General features: G+C 47.8%; 1 protein-coding gene across 1 annotated transcript in view; it reads right to left on the reverse strand.

The window, feature by feature from the left end:
* Window positions 1–12,298, reverse strand: part of TOP3A (DNA topoisomerase III alpha) — a 34,469-nt gene that overhangs the window by 7,319 nt on the left and 14,852 nt on the right. Inside the window, exons 9-13 of the mRNA XM_031934341.1 lie at window positions 10,917–10,991; window positions 7,547–7,629; window positions 6,204–6,411; window positions 4,450–4,635; window positions 4,134–4,294 (exon numbers count right to left, since the gene is read on the reverse strand). Coding sequence (XP_031790201.1) covers window positions 4,134–4,294; window positions 4,450–4,635; window positions 6,204–6,411; window positions 7,547–7,629; window positions 10,917–10,991 — 713 coding nt within the window. The remainder of the gene's footprint in view (window positions 1–4,133; window positions 4,295–4,449; window positions 4,636–6,203; window positions 6,412–7,546; window positions 7,630–10,916; window positions 10,992–12,298) is intronic.

Raw genomic sequence — 12,298 nt, forward strand, 5'->3', positions numbered from 1 at the left:
TGAGGCAGGAGAATGGTGTGAACCCAGGAGATGGAGCTTGCAGTAAGCTGAGATTGTGCCACAGTACTCCAGCCTGGGCGAGAGTGAGACTCCGCCTCTAAAAAAACCAAAAATACAAAAAAACAAAACAAAACAATGAAATAGCAGTTCACACCTACCGGCAAAATCAAAAACAGAGATAATACTAAGTAAGGATGTGGATAAACTGGAATCCTAGTGCCTTGCTGGTGTAAACGAAAAATGGTACAGCCACTTCAGAAAAGTTTAGTGGTTCCTAAAAATGTTTACATTTTTGAGTTACCATGTAAACCAGCAATCCCACTCCTAAATCTACCCAAGAGAAATGAAAACACATGTCCACACAAAACCTTGTACTAAACTGTTCAGAGCAGGATTATTTATAATAGCCAAAGAATAGAAACAACTCAAGTGTCCATCAACTGCAACCTCCGCCTTCCGGATTCAAGTGATTATTTTGCCTCAGCCTCTCGAGTAGCTGGGATTACAGGCACCCGCCACCAAGCCCAGCTAACTTTTTCATTTTTAGTAGAGACAGTGTTTCACCATGTTGGCGAAGCTGGTCTCGAACTCCTGACTTCCAGTGATCTGCCCACGTTGGTCTCCCAAAGTGCTGGATTACAGGTGTGAGCCACTGTGCCTGGCTCTTTATAGGAAATAACTAAAGTAGGCAAATCTGGCCAGGTGCAGGGGCTTACTCCTATAATCCCAACACTTTGGGAGGTCGAGGTAGGAGGACAGCTTGAGGCTGCAAGTTCTAAGACCAGACTAGGCAACATAGCAAGACCCTGTCCCTACATAAAACAAAAAAGTTTGGTTGGGCATGATGGCTCAGGCCTGTAATCCCAGCACTTTGGGAGGCCGAGGCGGGTGGATCAATTGAGGTCAGGAGTTCGAGACCAGCTTGGCTAACAGTGAAACCCCATCTCTACTAAAAATACAAAAATTAGCCGGTGATCTGCACCTGTAGTCCCAGCTACTCAGGAGGCTGAGGCAGGAGAATTTCTTGAACCCAGGAGGCGGAGGTTGCAGTGAGCTGAAATCGTGCCACTACACTCCAGCCTGGGTGATAGAGCGAGACTGTGTCTCAAACAACAAACAAAAAAACCCAACAAAAAAATTAGCTGGGCATGGCAACATATGCCTGTAGTCCCAGCTACTTGGGAAGCTGAGGTGGAAGGATCCCTTGAAACCCAGAGTTCATGGCTGTGACTTAGCCTGGGTGACAGAGTAAGAACCTGTCTCTCTAAAACAAATTTTTTAGGGGCTGGGCATGGTAGCTTACACCTGTAATCCTAGCACTCTGGGAGGCCTAGGCGGGTGGATCATGAGGTCAGGAGTTCGAGACCAGCCAACCTGGACAACACGGTAGAACCCTATCTCTACTAAAAATAACAAAAAAAAGCCAGGTGTGGTGGTGCGTGCCTGTAATCCTAGCTACTGGGGAGGCTGAGGCAGGAGAATCACTTGAACCCGGGTGGCAGAGGTTGCAGTAAGCTGAGACTGCACCACTGCACTCCGGCTGGAGCAATAAGAGCAAAACTCCATCATAAACAAACAAACAAAAAAACCCAAAAAACTGACTATGGTGATAGCTGCACAACTTTGTAAATATGCTAAAAAATGTAAATTATACATTTGAAAGAGATGCACTGTACGGTATATAGGCGTCAGTTATCACACCCATCAATTTTTTGTATTTTCAGTAGAGATGGGGTTTCACCATGTTGTCCAGGCTGCTCTTGAACTCCTGACCCCTTGCCTTGGCCTCCCAAAGTGCTTGGATTATAGGTGTGAGACACAATGCCCAGTCTGTTAATAATCTTTTAAAAATATTATTTTGGTTTTTTTTGTTAAGTGTACCTCTATGTGGTTCCTTTACTTGGAAATCCTAGAAGACTCCCTGCTGACCACGTACTACCATCTAAGCCCTTCAACTGGGCAAGCCAAGGCCCTGTAGTCAGGCTTGGATCATCTTTCCAGATACCTTCTATGGCCACCACCCCCAATCCAGCCACAGCAGGCTTTTGCTTTCCTGCTCCTGTGCCTTCCTCAGGCCTGCCCTGCACTGGGCTGTCCTTCGTTGATCCAGCAGTCTTACTATGAAGTTTTGGTCCAGCTCAAACGCCAGCCTACCCATGACATTTGCTTCCCTGCCTACTCCCTGCAGAACCCATTACATTGTATTCAATGTGTTGGTTTGGTTCTTCTGTTAGACTGAGAACTTAAAAAATGAGGTCTTATTCCTCTTTGTGTCTCTGGTGCTTTAGTCCAAGCTCTACTGTGGGCCTCATGCTTTTTTTTTTTTTTTTTTTTCTTCTTGAGACAGGGTGTCGCTCTGTTGCCCAGACTGGAGTGCAGTAGCTCAATCTCAGTGTACCTCACTCTCTGCCTCCCGGGCTCAAGTAATCCTCCCACCTCAGCCTCCCTACCTATAGGCATGCACCTAATTTTTTGTAGAGATGGTTTTCTTTTTTATATTTGATACAAAGTCTCACTCTGTCGTCCAGGCTGGAGTGCAGTGGCCGGATCTCAGCTCACTGCAATCTCTGCCTCCCGGGTTCACGCCATTCTCCTGCCTCAGCCTCCCGAGTAGCTGGGACTACAGGCACCCGCCACCTCGCCCGGCTAGTTTTTTGTAGTTTTTAGTAGAGACGGGGTTTCACCATGTTAGCCAGGATGGTCTTGATCTCCTGACCTCATGATCCGCCTGTCTCGGCCTCCCAAAGTGCTGGGATTACAGGCTTGAGCCATCGCACCCAGCCGAGATGGTTTATTTTTTTGAGATGGAGTCTCACTCTGTCACCCAGGCTGGAGTGCAGTGATGCGATCTTGGCTCACTGCATCCTCCACCTCCCGAGTTCATGCGATTCTCCTGTCTCAGCCTCCCAAGTAGCTGGGATTACAGGTGTCCACCATCATGCCTGGCTAATTTTTGTATTTTTAGTAGAGACAGAGTTTCACTATGTCGGTCAGGCTGGTGGTCTTTAACTCCCTTCCTCAGGTGATCCAACCACTTCAGCCTCCCAAAGTGTTGGGATTACAGGTGTAAGCCACCACGCCCAGCAAGATGGGGTTTTACCGTGTTGCCCAAGCTGGTCTTGAACTCCTGGGCTCAAGTGATTCACCCATCTTGGCCTCCCAAAATGCTGGGATTACAGGTGTGAGCCACCGCATCCAGCCCTCATACATTTTTATCAAATAAATCATGATGGGTGAACCTCTACTAATTTTACCTAAACCTGCAGGGTTTCTGGATGTCCTAGTGATGGTCAAGGACTCCACGTTGGAGCACTGCTTCCTAAGTCATAGGCCTAAGAAACTCCCTTTGTGGGTGAGGCAGCTGCTTATGTAACACATGCCCAGGGAGCTCTGCTTCCCCTCCACTGTGCTGCTGATATTCCTGGACTAGGCTTGCCAGAGAAAGCCCTTGAGAGCCTTGACAAAAACAAATGGAGGGGACAGCAGATTAGTTACAAGGACCTATCTGCAAAGCTTGAGCCATGGGACTTATTGGGAAAAACACAATTCTGGCCCAGTGTTTTATTAAAACCTAGTTTCTGATTCCTAAGCAATTATGGGAAATGCTTTAACAAAAGGCTAAGAATCCAGTCACCCATAGCTAACAGCAGGGTCCTGGCACATACATGAGGCCAGCGTGAGCAGCCTGACTGAGCAGTGTGGGTGCAGGCCTGCAGAGACAGCTGCCACCCTCACCCAATACTCCACATGGGAAGGAGGAGCCAGATCTGACACTTCAAAATGAAAACAGATTTTATGATGACTGTCCTAAGTTTTAATTGTCGGTTCCTTACATGCTGTTCTTATTCAAAAGAACAAATCCTCATGTGGCCAACGGGTGCTCCCAGTTGGGCCCTCAAAGCCATGGGAAAAGTCTCTTACTTCGTGGACAGCACAGTGCATGGTTTAAGAGCACTGACTGTGGAGGTATTCAGATCAGGTTTTAATAACACACACTTTGTGAACTTACGTAAGTTCTTAACCTCTCTGAGCCTTATTTCAACTATAAAATGGGGATAAAGATACAGCAGCTGCATTAGACAATGGTTTGAAGACTAGAGGAAACCTGTGCCTGGTACACGGTAAGTGCTCAAGAGATGTGAGTTAACCAGAGGAGCCACTGACCAATGCCGTGCTTCTCCATGAGGGCAATGAGGTCGGCCTCGGTGAGCAGCTTGGGCGGGCTGGTCTCCCCATCCACCATCTCCACGGTGCTGGGCTGAAAGCGGGAGCCTCGCTCATAGACAGGGAGGATCTATAGGGAGCGGCAGGTGCAGCAGTCAGATGATTCCATTATCACACTCAGGCAAAAAATAACCTCATTTCAAGGAACACGGTCCTGCTCCACTAGAGAACTCAGGGCTCGCAACACAACTGTCCTCCCTCTCCCTGGGGACCACGCTTGATCACCTTGTCACTCCAGTGATCATATGGATACACATCCAGATAGTTTCGGGCCAGAATCATGAGGCCGTGGGCCACAAAGCGTTCCTGAGCGATGTCGATCTCCACTGTGGTCTCCTGCCCCTGAGCATCCTGGGAGCAGCAAGCCAGGAAATGGCGAACAATAAACTCATACAGTCGCTGTTCGTCTCCCTAGGAAGAAAAGAGGAGTTTGAAACTCCCCCTAGAATATCACCTCTCAAGGACAGGAGCATCGCTGGTAGCCTTAGCCAAATGTCCAGCACAGAAGAGGCCACACTGCTCCTCAGGCCCTGCACTAACATGGAGTGCCAGGCAAACAAGTCCTGGGGAGAGGATAGGTTTAGGTTGACACATTCCACAACTCAAATCTGGCAAAGATAAGCAAGAGAGTAATCTTCCCTTCCAGAGTGGTTCTTTGATGTAAACCCAATCTAAGCAGAAAACAAGATGAAAGCCTAAGAAGTTGGCAAGAGACTCCTCAAATACAAGAGACAGAGCAACACTACACCTGGTGGCCTTAGCCCAACTTCATGCACACGTTTAAGCAGTAATTTGTCAGGGTAATTTTCAATTAGGTAATCAATGATTTAGTGAGTCTTACTCTATCAAAATGAGACATTCATACACATATCCAATAATTCCCCTTCTAAGGACCTCTTCAAAGGAAGTAACTGGAGAACCACAAAAATATTTATGTCTACAAATGTTAACTATAGTATCAAAAACACAAAAAACAGATTTGGCAAAATAAATTATGGCACATCTTTGCAATTGTTAAATATCATGCTTAATAGGCAATTTTTCCTCCCTTATAATCTTTTGTAATTCTTAAGTTGTCTAAAATGAACATGTAATTTTTTTTTTTCAGTCTCACTCTGTCATCAGGTTGGAGTGCAGCGGTGCAATCTCAGTTTACTGCAACCTCCGCGTCCCAGGTTCAAGTGATTCTTCTGCCTCAGCATCCTGAGAGCTGGGACTACAGGCACACGCCACCACGCCCAACTAATTTTTGTATTTTTAGTAGAGACGGGGTTTCACCATGTTAGCCAAGATGGTCTCAATTTCCCGACCTTGTGATCCACCCACCGTGTCCTCCTAAAGTGTTGGGATTACAGGCGTAAGCCACTGCTCCTCCATATTTTTAAAATCAGAAAGAATATGTTATTAAAAGAAGGAGGAGAAGAACAAAAGACTAAGATTTCCCCAGCTTTGTGAAAAGCCTACAGATGTAAACAAGCCTAATGGCTCCTGTGCCTGCAGAGTCTGCCCGTGGCTGAAGAAATGACTGAGACAGACAAGCAGAGCTGAGTGGGAAACTGCAATGACGCGGGGTGGCACGACTGGGGTGGCAGCAAAGTTTCAGGAGGCAACCAAAACTGAGCCAGTCTTGGGAGGATGGATAGAATTCTCTAGTTCCAGGGACTGGGAAGGCCACAAGGCTCACAGTGGGGGTAGGTGTCTGCACAGCGGTGTGGGGAGGAGAGGTACCTAGGTTGCCTATAAAGGACTAGCAGGGAAGCAGCAGGAGCTGACGGAGAGTGGGGATGTGGAGCTAGATTAAGACGGGGGCCCATCACGGGGAAGGGTGAAGCAGTCTTTCATCAAAGCAAACGAAATGAGAGAGATCTCAAAATCACTTGTTTTTACAATCACAGCCCACAGAGTAAATTCAAATCTTACTACCAACCCCCAGCACTTCCCTGTGGGTTCCAGCAGGCAGCACATTCAGAGAAACCAACCTGTAAGCTGTTGGTGTATTTGGTGGGGTGAATGGGAGGGTGAGCTTGGTCAGACTTGTTCCCATTGCGTGGGGTGGGACCACCCCGCTCTAGAATGCTCTGGGCAAAGGCCCCCCAGCGTGGATCGGCGGTCTGCTGTTCCACCAACACCGTCAGGTTTAAGTCTCTGGGAAAACTGTTTGTTTCTGTTCGGGGATAGCTGATGTACCTAAAACCAAGGCAAACAAACAGAAAAAGAAATTGCTAGGCTCTCTGATTGGTCATTAAATAACTGAAAGCACCCACTAACACCTACAAACACTCATCTGATGTAGCCAACTCAATTGAAGGCAACCTAGGTTACCTGATTCAGAAGTTCTGAGATGAGATGCACCTACTCATGGGGTGAAAAGCAGCTGGTTCTCCTGCTAGGACACTCAAAGAAGCCAAAGGAGAAACAAAAGGGGCAGCACAGCACAGGATAAAGGCCAGCAGCCTCATAGCCTGGGGCTTGTCACTGGCCACTCTGAGGGTCAGTCTGACAGACCAACCCTGATGCAGCACATGAGCCTCACTGACCCTGACAAGTTGCACCAGCGTGTGTTTCGAGACTGTTCTTAGAGTATACAAAGAACAATGCTGTCCAATAAAACTGTAATGTGGACTCTCTTTGTTTTTCATTTTTTCTTTTTTCTTTTTGAGATAGTCTTGCTGTGGTGCCCAGGCTGAAGTGTAGCAGCGTGATCTTGGCTCACTGCAGCCTCTGTCTCCCAAGCTAAAGTAATCTTCCTGCCTCAGCTTCCTGAACAGATGGGACTACAAGTGTGTGGCACAATGCCTGGCTAATTTTTCTTTTTTGTAGAGACAGGGTTTTGCTATGTTGCCCAGGTTGGTCTTGAACTCCTAAGCTCAAGTGATCCTCCTGCCTAGGCCTCCTGAAGTGCTTGGATTTCAGGTGTGACCCAGCATACCCGGTCTCTATTTGTAATTTTTGTTTTCTCCCAGAGATGGAGTCTTGCTCTGTCACCTAGGCTGGAGTGCAGTGGTGCAATCTCAGCTCACTGCAACCTCCGCCTCCTGGGTTCAAATGATTCTCCTGCCTCCGCCTCCCCAGTAGCCGGGACTACAGGCGTGCAACACCACACCACGCCCAGTTAATTTTTGTATTTTTAGTAGAGACGGGGTTTCACCATGTTGGCCAGGATGGTCTTGATCTCTTGACCTCATGATCTGCCTGCCTCGGCCTCCCAAAGTGCTGGGATTACAGGCGTGAGCCACCGCGCCTGGCCCATAAACTCTATTTCTAAAATATTTCATCCTGATAAAGACGGTTCAAATTCTACTCCCAAATCCAGAATATTTACCCTTGAGTGTAGAGCTTCTCAGCAATCCTCATGGTTTCTTTAGCATTTATTCTCAACTTTCGAGAAGCCAGCTTCTCAAGCTCCTGTGAAATGGGTCAATAGGGATGTTAGGTGTATTGCATGAGTCAGGCAGCACAACTCAAATACACAACTCATCTTCAGTCAAATCTGGCCCGTCACTCCAGGTGCTTCTGTCAAACAGCGGAAAAGACTGCCCAACAACAACTTCTGGGCCTGCCAGGCAGAGTCAGATCCTAGCCTAGTAGTTCTCAGACTTTAATGTGTGCAGGACTCAACTGGGAAGCCAGCAGATTTGGGACCCTGACCACTGAGGAAGCTGCTATGTTGTGCAGGCTGATTTTGAACTCCTGGCCTCAAGCAATCCTCCCTCTCTGACCCCCCAAAATGCAAGGATCACAAGCGTGAGCTACCATACCCAGCCGAGAACTCCACTTTTTTTTTTGAGACGGAGTCTCACCCTGTAGCCTAGGCTGGAGTGCAGTGGCATGATCTCGGCCCACTGCAACCTCCACCTCCTGGGTTCAAGTGATTCTCCTGCTTCAGCCTCCCAAGTAGCTGGGATTACAGCACCACCACGCTTGGCAAATTTTTGTATTTTTAGTAGAGACGGGGTTTCGCCATGTTGGCCTGGCTGGTCTTGAACACCTGACCTCAGGTGATCTGCTCACCTCGGCCTCCCAAAGTGCTGGGATTACAGACGTGAGCCATCACGTCTGGCCAGAAATCTACATTTAAAAAATTTTTTTATTTTCGAGACCGAGTCTTGCTCTTGTTGCCCAGACTGCAGTGCAGTGGCACGATTTCGACTCCCTGTAACCTCCGCCTCCCAAGTTCATGTGATTCGCCTGCCTTAGCCTCCTGAGTAGCTGGGACTACAGGCGCTCACCACGGCTGGCTAATTTTTGTGTTTTCAGTAGAGACAGGGTTTTGCCATGTTGTGATTACCGGTGTGAGCCACCGCCTCTGGCCCATATACATATATATATTTTTTCAGATGGAGTCTCACTCTGTCATGCAGGCTGGAGTGCAGTGGTGCAATCTCGGCTCACTGTAAGCTCTGTCTCTTGGGTTCACGCCAATTCTCCTGACTCAGTCTCCCGAGTAGCTGAGAATACAGGCACCTGTCACCATACCTGGCTGATTTTTTTTATTTTTAGTAGAGATGGGGTTTCACCATGTTAGCCAGGATGGTCTTGATCTCCTGACCTCGTGATCTGCCCACCTCAGCCTCCCAAAGTGCTGGGATTACAGGCCTGAGCCACTGTGCCCAGCCTGAAATCTACATTTTTTAACAAAGCCGTCTAATACACTGTTCAAACACAGACAGTCTTGAGAACCACACTTTGGGAACACCACCCAAGCCCTGGTAAATTCTCTTGGAGGGTGAAAACCCCAGGAGGCCTCCTGGGGGATAACAGATGTTCTTTTTTTTATTTTTATTTTTTTTTTGAGACGGAGTCTTGCTGTGTCTCCTGGGCTGGAGTGCAGTGGCCAGATCTCAGCTCACTGCAAGCTCCGCCTCCCGGGTTTTACGCCATTCTCCTGCCTCAGCCTCCGGAGTCGCTGGGACTACAGGCGCCCGCCACCTCGCCCGGCTAGTTTTTTGTATTTTTTAGTAGAGACGGGGTTTCACCTTGTTAGCCAGGATGGTCTCGATCTCCTGACCTCATGATCCGCCCGTCTCGGCCTCCCAAAGTGCTGGGATTACAGGCTTGAGCCACCGCGCCCGGCCAGATGTTCTTTTCCCTAGGTGACAAGTTAACAATGCTGATGACTGTATGTCACACTAAAGCATACTTAACCAGTGAGGACTAAAAAACGTAAGCCTACTACATAAAATCAATGCAGCTGGGCGCGGTGGCTCGTGCCTCTAATCCCAGCACTTTGGGAGGCCGAGGCAGGCAGATCACAAGTTCAAGAGATTGAGACTATACTGGCCAACATAGTGAAATCCGTCTCTACTGAAAATACAAAAATTAGCTGGGTGTGGTGGCATGCATCTGTAGTCCCAGCTACTCAGGAGGCTGAGGCAGGAGAATCGCTTGAGCCAGGAGATAGATGCTGCAGTGAGCCGAGATCATGCCACTGCACTCCAGCCTGGCGACCAGAGCAAGACTCCCTCTCAACAAACCAACAAACCAACAAGCAAACAAAATGCATAACTGCCCCCATGCAATCCCTCCATACATATACACATTTATTGTGGCTTGCCCAAGACGAAGAATGCACTGCCCACCAGTCCCTGTGTGCTTCTTAGCCTGCATGATTGTTAGCCTGAGTGTTCTGTACGTCCAACCTTCAGAGTGAATTCTAATAGTAATTCTATCCCAAATTTTCCTGCTAAGTGGTGACTGAGAAGGCATACTCCTAATGTGATTTACTCAGACTTGTGTTCCGTCACGGTGGCTCTTCCTGGGGTCAAATAATTTGAGAAGCCCTGTTCTAAAGTATGTTCATATAGCAGATTATTTAAAGTAATATTTACACAGATTACGCAGCAACATGAAAAAAATGCTTGGGTGGAAAACACAAGCTACTCTAGTTATAATGCTGTAAAAACATGCATATTAAAAAACAGGAAGAGATACTAGTAATTATGTAAGGATGGTGAAGTCATAGGTTGTCTTCCTCTTTTTGTTTCCCAAATCTCATACAATGCAGTTATATTGCAATTGTTAAAAACAACAACAACAAAAAAAGCCAGGCGCAGTGGCTCACGCCTGTTATCCCAGCACTTTGGGAAGCTGAGGTGGGCAGATCACCTCATGGTGGTGCATGCCTATAATCCCAGCTGCTCGGGAGGCTGAGGCAGGAGAATCGCTTGAACCCGGGAGGTGGAAGTTGTAGTGAGCCAAGACCGCACCATTGCACTCCAGCCTGGGCAACATCTCAAAAAAAAAAAAAACCCAAAAAAACCATTAAGAGGCCAGGCAGTGGTTGGGTGTGGTGGTTTATGCCTGTAATCCCAGTACTTTGGGAGGCTGGGGCTGGAGAATCACTTGAGGCCAGGAGTTTGAGACCAGCCTGGTCAACATAGTGAGATTCCGTCTCTACAAAAAAATTATAAAAATAATTAACTGGTCATCATGGCACATGGCTATGGTCTGAGCTACTTGGGAGGCTGAGGTGGGAGATCTCTTGAGCCCAGAAGTCTGAGTCTACAAAAACAAAATAAGTAAAAAAAAAAGCAAACAGTAAGGCTAAGCAGGACCGTGTCTTTCTCAAGCATTTTCTTGTGTGGCCTGGTGATGGGTGATATTTTCTTCCACCAAGCCACAGTCTAGGCAGTAGAACCACAGCCTCAAAACAGTATTTCCCCAGGGCCTGAAACAGCCTGTCCGGAACATACCACAGTGTCCAAAGCTTGAGGCCGCCACTTGCTCTTGGGCTTAGATCTGACCTCTACCACAGTTGCCATGGGATCCTAGAAAGCCAGGAAAGAAAAGACCATGTTAACCTGTTAGTGCATCATCTCCATCCTTCCTGTGGATAGTCCATGCCAGTCCTTCCAGATCACACTGACCACCACAAGCTAAGTCTGCAGTGACAGCCTAGGAGAGTGCCCACTTAATGTTGCTTGTAGCTGACAGCAAGATAGACACCATCACTAACTTTCCCACTCAAACCAAGATTACGAAGGGCAATTTCACAAGCCTTAAGGTGCTTCCTCCAGAGACTATGAAATCCAACAGCCTATGCATTGCCTGAGTACAGTTTTCTATGTACACATGCACAGTGCTCCTTCTGTTGTTGTTTTGTTTAAAATACAGAGATGGAGTCTTGCTATGTTACCCAGTCTGGCCCAGAAGTCCTGGGCTCAAGCAATACTCCCATAAGCCACCATGCTTACTTAGCCCAGTGCTCCTTTAAAAAAAAAGAAAAATTCAGGATGATACAGTCAGAAACAGGAGAAATTGCTGGGCGCGGTGGCTCACGCCTGCAATCCCACCACTTTGGGAGGCCAAGGCAGGCAGATTACGAGGTCAAGAGAGCTAGATCATCCTGGCCAACACAGTGAAAACCCATCTCTACAAAAAATACAAAAATTAGCTAGGTGTGGTGGCGCATGCCTGTAGTCCCAGCTACTGGGGAGGCTGAGGCAGGAGAATCGCCTGAACCCAGGAGGTAGAGGTTGCAGTGAGCTGAGATCGTGCCATTGCACTCCAGCCTGGCGATAGAGCCAGACTCTGTCTCAGGGAAAAGAAAAAAAGAAATAGGAGAAATTATACAATACAAGCTGGAGACCTTTAATCTTAAAACCAACTTCATAGTTTGCATCGCCCACCACGTAGTCCCATACCACATCCGAGTGAAGGAGAAACAGGACGGGTCTTTTTATTACTTACTTTTATATTTTATTATTATTTAAGTTGATCTTTTTTTTTTGAGACGGAGTCTCACTCTGTCGCCCAGGCTGGAGTGCAGTGGCCGGATCTCAGCTCACTGCAAGCTCCGCCTCCCGGGTTTACGCCATTCTCCTGCCTCAGCCTCCCGAGTAGCTGGGACTACAGGCGCCCGCCACCTCGCCCGGGTAATTTTTTGTATTTTTTTTAGTAGAGACGGGGTTTCACCGGGTTAGCCAGGATGGTCTCGATCTCCTGACCTCGTGATCCGCCCGTCTCGGCCTCCCAAAGTGCTGGGATTACAGGCTTGAGCCACCGCGCCCGGCCTTTTTTTTTTTTTTTTTTTTTGAGGCAGTATCTCATTCTGTCACCCAGGCTGAAGTGCAGC

Source organism: Piliocolobus tephrosceles, chromosome 16, assembly GCF_002776525.5.
Source record: "Piliocolobus tephrosceles isolate RC106 chromosome 16, ASM277652v3, whole genome shotgun sequence".
In the NCBI taxonomy this organism is placed as follows: Eukaryota; Metazoa; Chordata; class Mammalia; order Primates; family Cercopithecidae; genus Piliocolobus; species Piliocolobus tephrosceles.